The following is a 17,452-nucleotide window of genomic DNA, read 5'->3' on the forward strand; positions in this document are numbered from 1 at the left end:
CCACATTCTCATGCTAAGGGAGACGTTCAGTCCATGACACTGAATTCTCAGGTGTTGCACTTAAGAATTACAACCTAGAGTTCCTCTAGTTAATTCAAAGGTGATTTACACAGCTGCCTATGTATGGATCACTTTGTATGTAACCCCACTGTGGCCCCCAGAACCTCTGCCTTCAACTCGTTTCCAAAACAAAGCAGGCCCTGGTCAGGTTTATGAACACAGTGTCCCCAACGATATGCATTCTTCTACTTCTCAACTCCACACCACTTCTTTAATAGCAATGTTTTTAAATTAACGTAACTTCTTAGTGCACGTGTTATGGCCTTGAACCTGAATCTCAGCTCTGCTCCCTACTGTTATTTGGGCCAGAACTTCACTTCTCCGGACCTTGGTTTTCTTACATCTAAAAGGGGATACAGCCATTTGATTTTAGTGGGCTGCATTTGGAATCAAATGAGATGAACAAATACAAGGCAGTGTCCTATGAAACATGGGAGTGTGTAGTCTCTCTCTCATGCCAGTGTTGAAACCCAATGAGTACCCTTTCCCTTAGCAGCTGAGGCTTAGCTGGAGGGGCCAGAATTCCTGCTTTCACACCCCTCTCAGGGGAATGTTTGATACCACATCTGGCTCTGTAATAGTATCTCAGATTCCGTTTGGAGCAGGCACAAGGGTAAGGTGCTGAATCACCGTATTATCAATGAATCTGTTATCCGATCAGTCACTGGTAGGAGGTAGAGTACAGCAGATACATACAGTGCTGGAGCTGCAAAGTGCTTTTCTCCAAGTTTCCAGGCTCCCATGGTTTTTGTTCACTTCCATTGTCCTCTCATCCATAAACATCCCAGGTTTGACCTCCCAGAGGTCTTTTACCCACAATCTTCCCTACCCTTCTAAGGTAACAGTGAGTGATTCCAACCCAGTAAGTAACCTGACATCTAATGCTCACCTGGCAGCTGTAGCACCAAGAGCCAAGGGCATGACTGGAAACCATACGCGGGGCCCAGATAGCCTTCCAAGTTGTACCTCTCCACCATGACACAGGTTGAAGAACTGTACCCACTTCCTTTAGCATTAAGAAAGCTGGGGCAGGTCAGGACAACAAAGAAACTCAAGAGACTGTGATGCCTGTTCAAGCAAAGCTGTGCTTAACAGATACATCTGTGGTTTCAAGAAGGATAAGCAAAAAGGGTAGCCATGGGAAGGAAGAAGAAAAAGAAAGCAGCCATAAAACACTTCCAAAAGGAGGTCATTTTCCCCGGTGTGAATTGCACAGATAATTTAATGTAATTTACTTGATTTTCCCCTCTCAGGGTCTGATTTCAGAAAATCAAATTACAAAGTCATCATCACATCCTAGATTTATTACAACTGACCTGCAGGCAAAAGGATAGAACTATTACATAAACACTTCGATTCCATGTATATATCTTAAATAGAGGAGGAATTCAAACAAGAATACAGGATAAAATATTCCAAAGCTCCAAGAAGCAGTTATGTTACTGAGCTCCATTTTTTACAGACAAATAAGGCAATATCCCTGCACATTAGCTTTTTGATAATTTTTATACATTTTTCTATGGTACAAGAGAAAAATAACCAGAGCTCACAATGTACAGTTCTTACACTATTTTCACAGTTTGTGAACACTATACACCCTTTTGTTTTAATAAAGATACATTGTAATAAACTCCTTGCCCTTAAGTTTATAGTTCATAATAATCTATGATTAATACACTAAAATTGCCTTTTTATGTGGACATCCACACAAGAGAACGGTCAGATTAGCTCCTGGACAGTCAGAATTGCTTTTATCTCCATTTGCATAACGGCAAAGTGACCCTATGCTGAGCCAGACCGGAAGTTGACAGCAGAGAAACAGACTCCTCTTGAGTTCCCGGGAGCAATGGAGGATGATGGCTTGCTGTGGTCGAAGGGAGACATCAAGCAATGTCTCTTTTCAGAACAGTGGGAAGTCTAAAGTTTAGGATACCGTGGGGGAGAAGATAGGGAAATGAGGCAAGTAGATCAAAGAGATAATCACTTTCGAATTCTGCAATTTACAGGGATGTGACTTTAAACAGCACCATTCTCCCTTTATTGTTTGATAGTATTTATGACTGTCACTCTTGAGAGGAGACACGGCAATACCTGCCACGATTTGGTTCTATAACGGCATCAACCTGCATCTCAGGCCATGGCTGTTTTATATTCCAGTGTGCCTGAACCACTCACCGTGCTGCTTCACTGTCATACAAAGCCTAAGGTTCAGTGCCAGGGACGCCCAAGCAAAACCTAATGAGAACCTGGCTAATGGGTAAGTGAAGAAGCACAAGATACTTAAATGGCCTCTTGTAACAGTGCTGAGGGTTTTGTTTTGCTTTTTGTATTTTTTTCCAGTAGAATTCCAATGCCAAGAAATGGTGGCGGACTAGGAGAGGTTCTAGCAGGTGATGAAGGTAAAGGCTGCCATTTCAGATCCTCATCTGGTCCAACGTGTCTCTAGAAAAGATGCCTCTTTATCACCTACCACATCGGCTGGGCCCCACTATTCTTAGCCTTTTAAACACCAGCGCATATGAGAGATTTGGGGCTAAAAATCCTCGGTAAGGAACATCCCTGCTAACTGTAAAGGTTTTTTGATATAGAAAAAAGGCAAAATATTGGATTAAGCGAAAGTCACATGGCGACAATAGACCACAGGGGAAGGGAAAGAGATTCAGAAACTGAAGACCTGGACCAGTGATGGCAAGAAGCAAACAACTGAGATTTGGTCTTTTGCTGCCTACTAGAAATCTTTATCTAATCAATCAAGGCACATTGCTACTAGCTACTTCTCCCTGTTAGTGAGTTATGATGGCTAAAGTATCAGGCTTGGGACCAAGGGGAAATATATAGCTGCTACAAGTTGTTCCAGATAAAATACTACAATTAAAAACATCTGTAAACTTTGCCTTCTGTACTGTTTTCTTCTTTCAGTCCTGGTGGTTTGTGGCAGGTGGAACATCAAGTTGGCAGCACACCGAATTCTGAGAATGAAAAATTCTTAGGATCAGCACCTTCTTTGACAAGTGGCAGACTCCTGAGTCTTCCCAATGAAAAGTAGGACTGGTAAAGGAGAAAACACATTCTGTCCTGTCTCAATATTTTAATGTTCACCTCTTTGAACGCAACATGGTTTTTGGTAAAGATAAATTCATTCTAATTTAACATGATATTTCAAACAGGAAATTTGGCTGAGCACATCGATCCCCAAACATCAACTGTAACTGTAAAGCAACAGAATATCACATCAGTAAATCTATTGCACTTGGTGAAGAAAGTAAATTCCTCCTTTGTCTCCCAGCTCCAGAAGGCAATGTGTCTCGTTGGCTGCGCAAGCTCTTCTCACTCAAGCCCGAGTTTCTAAGTTCAGACATAGTACATCCATCACCGTGTCCTTCCAGGATTTGGACGTCTGACAAAACACCATTCCAGTAGCTGCATCTCCAGGTTTTGAGTCTAGAAATGAATTTAAGATGTGATCTAATCACAGTCAACGACTTGATCGTACTGACTTCCACATTTCATGAATATGTTCATCACAAAAGAGCAGGATGAGGTCTCTCTGACCAGCACTCACACCGTGTGATCAGTCAGGTATTACAAGGATGCACGTTCTAGGTGACAGGAGTATACAGACATGATGGAAACGAACACCAATCTTATTGCACATGGTGTCTGGGCGAGCAATAAAAACACTGTGATACGGGATGAAAATTCTTTATGTCTTGCTTCCTCTCAGCCCTTTTTTCTAGAGTCTGATGTAGCAGCGATATCAATCGACATACATGGGAGAGCTGGGAGTAGCTGGCATTTGATCCAGGATTTTACAAACATAGCATGCGACCTCAACGGCACGTTCTTCATACATCAAAATAAAGGGATGTTTCTGTAAGAAAATTGTAAACAAAAAAGTCAAAAGTTTGTATGACAGCCCAAACTGAACATTTTCCAATTTCTATAGAACACAGAACTCCAGGCTCCCAACCACACACAGCTGTGAAATACTGCAACACCACAAGTTCAGAGAGGTGAGTACAGCCTTTATTCCATGCAGATATGCTAGTGGGCGTGGGCAGGCCTGGAGAGGATACGTGGTAATGATTTGAAGGTGCCACCTTGGCAACGAGGTCTGGAAACTTATCTGTGTACCACGGAGTGTTTGTTGAGGGAGACAGCTAAGTTGTTGCTCAGCACAAAACATAGCTGGAGTCTCCACCACACCATCTAAGAGCTAAGAAGAATGACGTAAATACCAGTCGCTATTCCTCTTGGGACACCAGTATAAATCTCAACCTCCATTTCCCCCATATACAACAGGAGGACCTTTTTACAAAAAGGTCTCAATCCTTTTGACCTCTTCTTTTGACCTTTTAACAAAAACGTTGTAATCCTTTTGACCAAAAGAGGCCTAAGAAAAATTTGCCCCAGGAGCTTCTTCCCTGTACTCTCCAGAGCCAGGGCCCCAGCATCTGCTTCACCTTTTAAACTCCATCTCTATCAACAGTTTTCTTTTATAGCCTAAGTATGCTGACGGGATGTTTTTACAGTCATTGATGGACTGCAATATCGTAAGTTTGTCACAACATCCTTGGAGAGCTAGTAGTTAAGTGTGACAAACAAATGGATCTTCTCTTAAAATATTCCCACATTATTAGATCACAATACTTTCTCCACTGCCCTACCAATGCCACACCCAGCAGACTGCTTAAAACACCCAAGTTCCATGGGATGAATGAGAACTTTCAAAGAAATGGGAATAGGCCGTATGATGTAAATTTGTGTGAGTTTTTATAAGGGCAGAATAAACACAAACTTTTCACTCATTTTTTTCTTATGGCTGCATCACATAGACTATGCAATGGAAAATGGCTTCTTAAAGTGAAAGTCAGAATTCTCTGGGGGTAATTTTTATAACATGTTAAGACCAAAATTTTCCATGAGAATTTAGCTAGTATTAGTAGAAAAATTATAACTACAAATTTTCTCTTTCCAAATATTTGTTTAAAAACATTAACAAAAAAAACTCAATAAAGTTGAGATGTTTGTTTATGACAGAGAGGCCCACTGCTTGCTTAGTGAACCAGCACGTTAAGAGAGTTCCGGTGTGAGGATGTACCTACAATCCCCACAGTCCCACACTCACCAGAAGCTCTTTATACTTTGGCCTTTTGGATTCATCCTTCGTAAGGCTAAAATAACAGAAAAATAACATTATTAAAATGTAGATTCATTTGCCGAAGTATTTTTCTTTTCACAGATGAAATATTACAAAGAATGAAATAGTTCTTTCCTTCAGATCCAAAGTAACAATGCAGACAGCCTGCTAAACACAGTAAAGCACATACAAAAAATTATGACAGTCTATAATCTGAAGATTTATCTCTAGGATAGTCAGTGTAGGATGATTAGTTAAAAATTAGAAAAATACTAATTCTTGAAAATTGACTAAATTATGGCATAGCTACACAACACTAGTTAAATATATAAATGTTGTACAAGTATAAAATTATTTGTGTACATATATGCTTTTCTAAATGTAAATAAAAAAGTAGACAGGTATTTATGCAGAGACTACCCAAGAGAAACCAGCAATCAAGTAATTCTGGGAGATAAATTACATATACATTTTTATCAATTTATCCTTAAGTTTTAAAAAGTTTATACTCTGTATCTCAATATGTTCTTTGGTCCAAAAGTCTAAAACAATATAACTTCACTAAAGACTACATCAGTATATACAAATCTCTGCCCTGTTGACATTTTCTCCTTGTCTCCTTAAATTCTACCTTGCCTAATTAAAGCTGCCAAAAGTATTTTCATTTTGTTTATATTTACTTCATCTATCTTGGCCCGTATCTTAATCACCATTCCCTTCCAACCTCAGTATTTTACTATCAAACATGAATATGGGTAACATAGTTCACCTCTTTCTAAACTCATTGCTGTTTTCCATATCCCACTTTCTGTAATGGATACTGCAATGTACTATGTAGATTCCCTCTTTGAGGAGGAAGGACTTATTCTTCCACTGTGGGGCATGCTACCAGCTGACAACCCTTTACTATCGGCCTCTTCAGAATTACCACAGCTAAAGAGAGCCACCTTAGCCCACCTGGGACAGTCCGTCTCTAATGACTGAGCCACAAAAGTGTATAAAAATCCAAGGTCCTCATTCCAAGGTGGATCAATACTAAAGGCCCTCCCAGCTTCACAGATTCCCAGAGTTGCCTGAGGCTTTCACTGACACGGCGCTGCAACTCAACTTCTTCTGCTCAATCTTGTTTCCTTCTCATTGCTAGTGTTGATCCCAAGATCACTACCTAGTCAACGTCCTACACTCTTATCTCTGTCTCAAAAGCCTGCTTTCCAGGTATCCAACTCGTGACATCCTTCTGGGTTAACTCTTCTTCTTGGCCAAGTACAGCTGGCCCTTGAGCAACACAGATTTGAACTATACAAATCCACTTATATGTGGATTTTTCTTCTGCCTCTGCCACCCGAGATAGCAAGACCAACTCCTCCTCCTCCTCAGTCTATTCAATGTGAAGACAAAGATGAAGATCTTTATGACGATCCACTTTCACTTACTGAATAATGTATTTTCTCTTCCTTATGATTTTCTTAATAATATTTTCTTTTCTCTAGCTTACTTCATTGTAACAATGCAGTATATAATACATATACAAAACGTTATGTTAATTGACTATGTTATCAGCAAGGCTTCTGGTTGACAGTAGGCTATTTGTTAGTAGTCAAGTTTTGGGGTAATCAAAAGTTATATGCAGATTTTTGACTGAACAGGCGGTCAGCATCCCTAACCTCCACACCATTCAAGGATCAAAACAGTCTATGAATTGTAAGCTCACAGTCTTCCCATTCCTAAAAATGTCTGTATTTCTTCCTTATTGTGAATATTTGAGTGCCTGAGTATAAAACTTTAGGACCAGGTTGACAATTATTTTCCCTCAGCACTCTGGTGCTGTGACTCCACTTTTTCCTGCAACTATTGTGGCTGGGAACAAATCTGCTGTCAGTTCTATCAATCCTTAACAGATAATCTGTTTTCTCTTCCTGATATTGTTTGATAATTTTGCTTCAATGCCTAAATGATGAGAAACAAAGGTATAAGTTTATGTACCTTATACCTTTGTTTATACCTTTTTCATCATTTATGCATTGAAGCAAAATTGCACAATATCAATTAAAATTTACCTTTTAAATTTATATTTAAATTTACCTTTAAGCTTTTACCTTTGTTTATCCTACATGATAAACAGACTTCATTTTCAATCTGAAACCCTATACTAAATCAGTTTTCAAATGTTTTCTTTCCCCTATGATCTCTGTAAATATTGCTTCTCCACTTTCAGAGTTGCCTTCTCTATTTCCATTACATGCATCTTAGAACCTCTTACTTGGTATTCTATTCCGATTCTTTACTGCTTTTCATATAATCTGTGTCATGCTGGGGGAACTTCTCAGCTCCATTTTCTATTTCTCTAATTTTGCCTTCGATTATTTCCAGTCTAGAGTACATCAAGTCTGTTGTGTCTTTCATATCAACAGCTATGATTTTTCCATTTCCAAGACTTCTATTTCCAACTGCTTCATTTGTTTCTTCCTCAGTTTTAATTGAATTTATACCCTTATTTCCTTGAGCAACCTAAATATACTGATTTTCTTTTACAGCATATTTCAGACAATTTCAGATATCTATTTCAACTTAAAGTAAGTTTCTGTTCCATTTTGTTAAATGCTTTCTTAGCATTACCCTTCAGTATTTAGGAATTTTGATTTGCAGACTCATTTTGAAGTAACATGCTTACCCTCCACGCATATCCATACATTTGTTCAACAAATGTCTGAGTGCCCTACTGATCACTATGAACTGAACTGGGAGCTAGGGATACACATATAGAGCAGTTTTACAGTTGCCTCTATTTCACAGGGCCACCAGTATTGAACAGGGTCCTATAATGGACCTTTCAAGTTCCACTCCTATGTTGGTATTAGGATAATTACAGTTCCAGTCCTCTGGTTGCAAAATCGGTATCTAAAGCCTTGTTGTTGTGTAGTACCATAGCTTGCTTAAAGCTGTGGCCCAGGAAGTAACTGAAATCATTTTTTTCATTTTCCAGAATGAAAAATGACCTGGAATACAGCAAGCCCATGGCTTCAGATCTACACAGCATTTTGTAAGTATTTTTGTTGCATTTTTCACCCACACAGATATTTGCCTTCTTTGTAAAGCTGCCATACCTTTCTGGTTTTGTGTTTTTCTATTTCATCTACTGGAGCAGAAAATTATGTCAGTGTATAAACCTATGATGCTATTTGGGTGGAAATCTTAAACTATTAACATTGACTGTCTTCTGTTTCTAAATTACAGCTGACATTAATCATCTGTTATCAATAATTATATTAGCTCCCCTTAGACTAATAAGGTAGCCATTAGCAAAATTAATTCTAATAAAATATGTATTTCCTTAGTTACATTAGCCACATTTCAAATGCTAGCAGCTACCACACTAGACAGAGCAGAATATAGGCCATTTCCATCACCTCAAAAAGTTCTACTGGGAGAGCTTCAGCTCTGTCTTCTAGCTCATTAATCTCTCTTCAACGATATCTAATCTGTTGAATCCAGCTATTGTTTTAATTTATGCTTTTTATTTCTAGAAGTTCTATTTGGTTCTTTATAAATGTGTTCCCTGCTTATATTTCTCAGCTGTCTCTTTGTTTTTCTTTACACTTATATATTTTTTGTTTCCTTTCATTCCAATATTTGAAGTCTCTGCAGATCTATTCCTACTATCCATTGTTTCTGATTCTCATTTCTTTTGTGAGTGTTGAAATTTTTTTGTGGACTGCATATTCCACTTAACTTTATTTTTCGGAATCATTTAGTCCTAGGCTGAATGATTTGCTTTTGCTTCTGCCCATCAACTGCGGGCAAGAGGAGTGTATCTTTCCAACCAGGGACTTTGAAAAGTAATTTTTCTGAAAATTAAATTCTCTAAGTATTTTTACCATATACAATATGAATTTAGACAGCAAATCTACATTTGCTTGGGTTATCATAATTTACTTTGACTCTTCCTTCTCTCCCATAATTTCCCTCCCTGAATTTCAGTCAATTTCAGAGCTCCATGGATTCCTCAGTTTTGCACCAACTCTTTTACATTTTATAAGGGACTTTAGGTGGGGCACGGTGGTTCATCCCTGTAATGCCAGAACTTTGGAGGCTGAGGCAGGCGGATCACCTGAGGTCAGGAGTTCAAGACTAGCCTGGCCAACATGGCGAAACCCTGTCTGTACTAAAAATACAAAAATTAGCTGGGCATGGTGGTACATGCCTGTAGTCCCAGTTACTCAGGAGGCTGAGGCAGGACAATCTCTTGAACCCAGGAGGTGAAGGCTGCAGTGAGCCAAGATCACGCCACTACACTCCAGCCTGGGCAATGGAGCCAGACTCTGTCCTAAATAAATAAATGGCACTTTAAAATGCTTATCCAGGCCAGGTACAGTGACTCATGCCTGTAATCCCAATACTCCAGGAGGCCGAGGCAGGAGGATCGCGTAAGCCTAGGAGTTTAAGACCAACCCGGTAATACAGTGAAATACAGTATCTACAAAATTTGTTTTAAGAAATTAGCCAGGTGGGCCAGGTGCAGTGGCTCACACCTATAATCCCAGCACTTTGGGAGGCTGAGGCGGGCGGATCACCTGAGGTCGGGAGCTGACCAACCTGACCAACATGGAGAAACCCCAACTCTAGTAAAAATACAAAATTAGCCAGGTGTGGTGATGCATGCCTGTAATTCAGCTACTTGGAGGCTAAGGCAGGAGAATCGCTTGAAACCGGGAGGTGGAGGTTGCGGTGAGCCGAGATTGTGCCATTGCACTCCAGCCTGGGCAACAAGAGCAAGACTCTGTCTCACAAAAAAAAAAAAAAAAAAAAAAAAAGAAATTAGCCAGGTATAGTGGCACACTGCTGTAGTCCCAGCTACTTGGGGGGCTGAGACTGGAGGATCGCCTGAGCCTGGGAAGTTGAGGTTGCAGTAAGCTGCGATCATGCCACTGCACTCCAATCTGGGTCACAGTTTAAAATGTGGGCTGAGATCTGAGGAGAGCAAAATCACTTGGTGACCACTGAACAGGCCCCAGAGACAAAAACTCCTTATCTGAGGAATTTAGAAGGGAGCAAAAACCACCCAATGACTATCAAACAGGCAATCTGGAGGCAAAATTCCTCATCTGGGGAAAATTAGAATTAGACTTCCCAGCCTGGCGCAATGGCTCATGCCTGTAATCCCAAGACTTTGGGAGGCCGAGGCAGGTGGATTACTTGAGGTCAGCAGTTCAAGACCAGCCTGGCCAATGTGGTGAAACCCCATCTCTATTAAACATACAAAAATTAGCCAGGCATGGTGGCATGTGCCTGTAGTCCCAGCTACTTGGGAGGCTGAGGCAGGAGAATAGCTTGAACCTGTGAGGTGGAGGTTGCAGTGAGCTGAGATCGCGCCACTGTACTCCCACCTAGGCGACAGAGCGAGATTCCATATGAAAAACAAAAACAAAAAAAAACAAAAAGTAATTAGACTTCCCTATTATCTAAAGCAGGCATTGGTTTCAGATTTTTTTCCCCAAAAAAACTTTATAAGTAACTAGAATTTCTATACATCTTCAGAATGCCATGTTGAAATTCACTGTGCAACACTTGCTGACTTTAAGGAAAAAATTACTACAAATGTAATCATTTATTGTGACCTACATGGATAATATGGTCTAAATTACCCTCAAGCTTTAAGGTCCATAAATACCCCTAAGGAAAAATCCACTGTGGCATGCTCAGTGCCCCGCTGCACTCTTCTGCAGCATGCTTTCTTTCTAATAAACTTTCCTTTTTCAAACCTATACTGTTGTCTGTAAATTCTTTTTATCAACCCATGAGTCAACCATTTCCTAATGCCGGGGGCTCAGACACCTCAGCCGGCAAGGTCTTCCTTTTGAACCATAAGTCTTATCCTTTTTTTTATCTTAGGAAAACTTTTAATTGAAGCAGACACACAGAAAACACAACTCCTAAGTGCAGGACTAAAATAAAAGTAACAATATTCTGACTTCCAATACCTTATATTGTTTGCTTTTAACTTTCATATAGAAATAGAACCATACATGCTGCTTTCTGTCTTACTTCTTTCACTCAACATCAGTCGTGAGATTTACTGAAGTTGCTGAGTGAAGCAATGGTTCTATCTTCTCGATGCCATATACCGCTGTATACATAATGCTACAACTTATTATCTGTTCTACTGTACAAAGAGTTTCCAATAGTAGGTTATAAATCTGCTTTTCTGGACATTCTTATATATGTCTTTTAGTGTATTTATGTCCACACTTTTGTTGGGTATATAGTTAGAACCTGAATTGCTGAACCATGGTGTATACATCAACCATATTAGATCAGCTATACTGGATTACTGCTTGTTTTTCACGGGAACTGTACTAATTTATACTCCTGCAAGTTATGTATGAGACTTTCAGTTGCTTCAGATCCTCATCAATACTTGCTACTGTCAGTATTTTAAACTGTGGTCATTCTGGTGATTATAGTGGTATTTCATTGTAGTTTTGACCTGCATTTCCCCTGATTACTAATAATGCAGAATGAAGGCAGCACACTGAATATGTTTACTGGCCTCTTGAATATTTTAAGTGCCTTTCAAGTATTTTGTTATTTTTGGTTGTTATTTTTCATCAGTGTTCTACATTTTTAAGTATTCTTTACATATTCTGTGAAAGTCCTTTGTTGAATATAGGTATGAAAAATAACTCCTAATGTGTGGCTTGGCATGTCATTCAGCGCTGTCTTTTTAATCAATGGAAGTTCCTAATTTTAATGAAATCCAATTTTATCAATCTTTCTCTACGTTCTGTTTCAGAAACCTTTACCCAAACGTAATGAAAATATTCTCCCATATTATCCTCTATGTGCTTTTAATTTACATAACTGAAGAAATTCAGTTTGGCAAAAACCATTCAAGGAGAGGGAAGTCATAAGAAATCTGGCCACAGCGAGCCAGGTGCAGTGGCTCATGTCTGTAATGCCAGCGCTCTGGGAGGTCAAGGTGGGCGGATCACGAGGTCAGAAGTTCGAGACCAGCCTGGCCAACACGGTGAAAACCGTCTCTACTAAAAAAAATAGTAACAATAATACAAAAAATTAGCCGGGTGCGGTGGCAGGTGCCTGTAATCCCAGCAGTACTCAGGAGACTGAGGCAGGAGAATCGTTTGAACCCAGGAGGTGGAGGCTGCAGTAAGCGGAGACCACGTCATTACACTCCAACCTGGGTAACTGAGTGAGACTCCATCTCAGAAAAAAAAAAGAAATGTGGCCAGAGCAATAAACTAAGTCCAGATCATTATGGGTTCTGAAAGCCTAAATTAATTAATTTTAAGGATAAGATGAAGTTTCTAGAATAATATTTCTCAATTTTTTTTTCATTACTTATCCTCCCCATCATGAAATTTAAATACGACAGATATAGTGCATATCTGTTTATATTCTATGGCCCTTTGGAGGACTACAAACCATTATACAATCCAAGATTTTCATTTCTCCAAAATCAATTTTTGCCTCCTTAGGGTCAATATCACCCTGTTAAGAATGCATACTTTAGACAGAGAAGTAACATGATCAGATATACATCATAAAAAATTCAACTCTAATAAAAAGGGGAATAATTTGGAATAAGGCAATATTGGATTATGAGAAATCTGAATGATCCAGGTCAGAGATTACAGGCAATGTCCAAGACAAAGAGTGGCAGAAAGAATGGACAAATACGGAGAGCTAATATGAGCATATTATAAACATAAGTATCCTTCAATGTAGACGTTAACGATTTGCAATGACATGGAACTATGAACCTACTCAGGGAAAACAATGAGACTCTAATGTCTAAAACTGTCACTCTACTATGGCATCAAGGGAAACAGAAATAAACATGTACAAGTACCAACACATACAGAACAAAACCAATAAAGATATCGAGGAATTAAAAAGAAAGCAACCATGATGGAAGGTTCACAGGTGATCATTTTAGATATTATACTCTAAGACTTATACAGATCCTTTTAAGCAAATATTTCATAAAAATGAAATACATAAAATGATCACATTTATGCAATTATAAACTATCCATATTGTGTGCAAATTAATAAAGGATTGTGTTTTAAAAGGAGGAAGCAGCCAATTTGAGTCATCTTTATGTCCTTCTTCTACCTAGAAAATCTTGAAGTATTCCTCTCCCCTCTGAAAAATCAACACAAAAGTAGAATTTGGTTACAGAAGATGAAAGAGACTTAAAAGCTATAGTCAAACAAATATTTTTAAATTTTTCATACAGAGGAGGGCAATGTTCCCTAATATAAGTCTATAAGACCTAAAATGAGTAGAGAGAAATAGCATTCTTGGCAGGAAAAAATTATGAGAAACAAAAAGGTATTTTCAGGAATAAACAGAAGATACACAAAATGCTCTGAGGCTTTTTGTTCATACCATGTCTTACATTTAAATCATGTTGGATAAACAAAATAAATGTCAAAATATTCAAATGATAACACAGAAATATTTTATTTAAAATAGAGACTGAAACAGTATAAAGCATGATTGTATTTCTTCCATATATGCATATGTTTATTCTTAGGTGCTGCATATACACAAACACACAACAAACTATTAGAAAGGTGGACAAACAACAACAGGTGTGGGGTTCACACCTTCCTTGGAGTAAGGTTTCAGAGAGCAAAGATATACAGTTCTACCAACTACACTTTGCATGTGGATGTGACCGTACTACATAAACCCAACTGTTTTCTATGTTATGTCAGAACACAGATCCAACCCTGAAAGTCTGATCTGGCAAGGTCTTGATTCAGTAAATGCTTCCAGGTGATTTTGGTGCAACTGCATTGTGAGAACCACATTAGAGTAAGATGATCAGTCTCACCTAGAAGTTTAACCTGGTATTTCTTGTACCAGGGTACTGGAAGTCTGGAGACAGCAGCTTCTCCACCACTCATGGCTGTTTTTCACCAATACCTGAGTAGCAGAATAAGAAGGTGATGCCTCTCCCAGCTAGCTGTAACCTTCCATACAGCCACAGTGATCCAGAGTCCCAGCTTAAAAAGCACGGTGATGTGACCAAGGGTCCCCTTCCTCCATGTGCTGCTAACACCAAGTAAATCTCACTATTCTCACCATGCATGTTCGACCATTCATAAACCAGGTACTCACCACAAGTTGACAAAGTTGATGAAACTTGGGGAGAATTCCCTTTCCTCAGAATTACTCAGCTGCGGAGGATCTCCTTTCACGACTTGTGTTAGTTGATCAAATACACTATTCCACTTTGGATAAGGAAATCGGCCTGTGGCCAACTCATACTAAAGAGAACAAAGAGGAAAGAGCAAAATACACCAGGCATTATTTACTACTCTCCATTGGAATGGCCACGAAAAAATCTAAACTACAAGCAATACTCTTGTAAAACCTTGAATTAAACACAGGTTAGTCTGGGGAGGAATCTTTAGAATCATAAAGGCTAAGTAGAAGTTATATTTAGAAATCAAGATCATAATAGAGAATTCTGAATTAACCAAATTCAAGGACTTGGAATACACGGGAACACAAAACTTAAGCCTAGACAATGTCCCTACAATGCATGCTCCAGGGCGGCCTCTGGGTCTGACTTCTTTGTGAGAAAGTCTGGAAGACTGGTTTTAGAACTATTTTAGTATAGAATATGCACAACTTTTAGCCATCTTAGAGGAAGGTCTTGGTCCAGAATAGTGGTTAGATTCTTTTTTAAGGCAAAAGAACATCCAACAAACAAAAGCCCAATCTGAGCTTGGAGGAAACAATGTGCAAATCCTGCTCTACAGCTGTTCTGTAACTACTGCAATTTCAACCATAACCAAATTTTACAAGTAGTGAAGAAATCAAGTCAGGGTCAAACCCTGCACCCTGAAGCCCCAGTAAAGGGCTCTGGACAGTACTTCTAAGCCACACCAGAAGAGATCTGAAGAGTCTTACGTATGTCCCAATCCCATCAAGGGTCAAAAATATTCTCTAATAACCAGTGAATCATATTCTCATCTATCTCCCTTTCTGCTCTGAAAAATAATGAAAACCTACAAATTAGGCTGGGCGCGGTGGCTCATGCCTGTAATCCCGGCACTTTGGGAGGCCAAGGCGGGTGGATCACGAGGTCAGGAGATCGAGATCATCCTGGCTAACACAGTGAAACCCCATCTCTACTAAAAAATACAAAAAAAAAAAAAAAAATTAGCCGGGCGTGGTGGCGGGCGCCTGTAGTCCCAGCTACTCTGGACACTGAGACAGGAAAATGGCATGAACCTGGGAGGCGGAGCCTGCAGTGAGCCGAGATCATGCCACTGCACTCCAGTCTGGGTGACAGAGCGAGACTCTGCCTCAAAAACAAAACAAAACAAAACAAAAACACTACAAATTTTGTTTTTTTCCAAGAAACGTATCTAAATCTGCACCATCGCATAATGAATCCCATTTTACACGCACTGACAGGGGACTGACACATGAGGATGAGGCTCCAAACATATTACAGAGGAAGATGGCATACAGCAAGAGAGAGAGAACTCTCAGAACACTGATTCCGTTTCCTTCCTAAAAGGTGCCTCTGTCAGCTCACTGTTGTTCCTAATTACACACATGTGTGCACAAAAGCAAGCAGGCATTCATGCACACACACAGAAAAATGTGTTCCTTCAGCTGAGGTTTCTTTTTGTTAAAAGTATAAATGCTTTTCAAGATGTAAACCTTCCTGGTTATTCACAGAATTAGGAATAACTTCATTAGATTCCTTCCTGTGTTTTAACAATAGAAAGAAAAATTGGCTGCATATCATAAAATAAAGGACTTAGGATCTTAGAAATTAATTTCATACATTTCATAATTTTTATAAGATTATCCTTATGAAAAATAAATTATGAACCAACTGTAAGTACAGAATACCTTTCAAACAACAAGGTTTAGCTAAAAGTACTTAAACTTGCTAAAAAATTTTGTTAAAACCTTTCACAAAACAAATTTTCTTTCTGTAAGAAAGTACATACTTGCTTTTTTTTTTTTTTTTTTTTTTTGGCTGGATCTCAGCTCACTGCAAGCTCCGCCTCCCGAGTAGCTGGGACTACAGGCGCCCGCCACCTCACCCGGCTAGTTTTTTGTATTTTTAGTAGAGACGGGGTTTCACCGTGTTAGCCAGGATGGTCTCGATCTCCTGACCTCGTGATCCACCCGTCTCGGCCTCCCAAAGTGCTGGGATTACAGGCTTGAGCCACCGCGCCCGGCCCATACTTGCTTTTAAAACGTAATTGTTTAGTCATAGATAAGTATTTCTGAATTGTAAATATCCTGTATATGCAAATAGTTGCCTCAGCTGGAAGCTCTAGGCCTTGCTGCAGTCTTTGGGACCAGCTGCCAAACCTAAAAGATGCCCAAGATCCATGTTCTCTCCTGTCTAAAGAAGAATCTCTTCTTTAGCTGGTTGGCTTCACAATGAGAAAAGATTCCAGAAGGTATTTCCTATATTTGGTCACAAAGTAAAGTAAACAAAGTCCTCTGCAGAAGTGAGCTGTCAGCCTTCAACTCTCTATACAAAGAATTCTCTAGGCCTGGCAATATGATTCATCAAGAATAACTAACAAGGGTAAGTGTTTCTGATGACAGAGAAGATCCTAGAAACATCTAACACCAATGAACACGTGAAGATTATTTAATAAGCTACAAAAAAAGCTCATTGCTCTGAACCTGTGTATTTCTGGGCTACAGAGTCTTAGGTAGTAAAAACTGAAAACTGGAGAAAATGAAAGAATAGGATTGGCCTGCCTACCTAGAGGACAGCCTCATCTAGGGATACAAAATTCACCTTCAATGTAGAAGCAGCTAAAGAAGCTACCCCAAATCAGAAAAACCCAGCAAGTCCTCGTAGAACAGCAAGCACAAGAAAACAAACCTAAGACTTCAAAACAAAATTTGGTAAAAAGGAAATGAGCAAAGATACTGCTAGAGACTGAATGTGTGTGTGTCCCCACCCCCCAACGAATTCATATGTTGAAGCCTAATCCCTAATGCGATGGTATTTGGTGGTGGATCTTTGGGAAGTGATGGGGTCACGAGGGTGGAATCCTCATGAATCTAATCAGTGCCCTTGTTAGAAAGACCCCAGACAGCTCTCTTGCCCCTTCTACCATGTGAGACCACAACAAGAAGATGGCTTTTTATGAATCAGGAAGCAAGCCCTCACTAGCCACCAAATCTGTCAGTGCCTTGATCTTGGACTTCCCAGCCTCCGAAACTGTGAGA

At 39.5% G+C, this 17,452-nt stretch overlaps 1 protein-coding gene across 2 annotated transcripts in view; it reads right to left on the reverse strand.

The window, feature by feature from the left end:
- Nucleotides 1–1,257: 1,257 nt before the first annotated feature.
- The window catches only part of MAP2K4 (mitogen-activated protein kinase kinase 4), a 121,765-nt gene continuing 105,570 nt past the window's right edge, over nucleotides 1,258–17,452 (reverse strand). For both annotated transcript variants that reach the window (XM_050765000.1, XM_050764999.1), the window contains 3 exons: nucleotides 14,348–14,496; nucleotides 5,189–5,234; nucleotides 1,258–3,931 (listed from right to left, as the gene is read on the reverse strand). In XM_050765000.1, coding sequence (XP_050620957.1) covers nucleotides 3,818–3,931; nucleotides 5,189–5,234; nucleotides 14,348–14,496 — 309 coding nt within the window. In that variant the 3' untranslated portion in view covers nucleotides 1,258–3,817. The remainder of the gene's footprint in view (nucleotides 3,932–5,188; nucleotides 5,235–14,347; nucleotides 14,497–17,452) is intronic.

The sequence above is a fragment of the Macaca thibetana genome, chromosome 16 (assembly GCF_024542745.1).
Source record: "Macaca thibetana thibetana isolate TM-01 chromosome 16, ASM2454274v1, whole genome shotgun sequence".
Taxonomy (NCBI): domain Eukaryota; kingdom Metazoa; phylum Chordata; class Mammalia; order Primates; family Cercopithecidae; genus Macaca; species Macaca thibetana.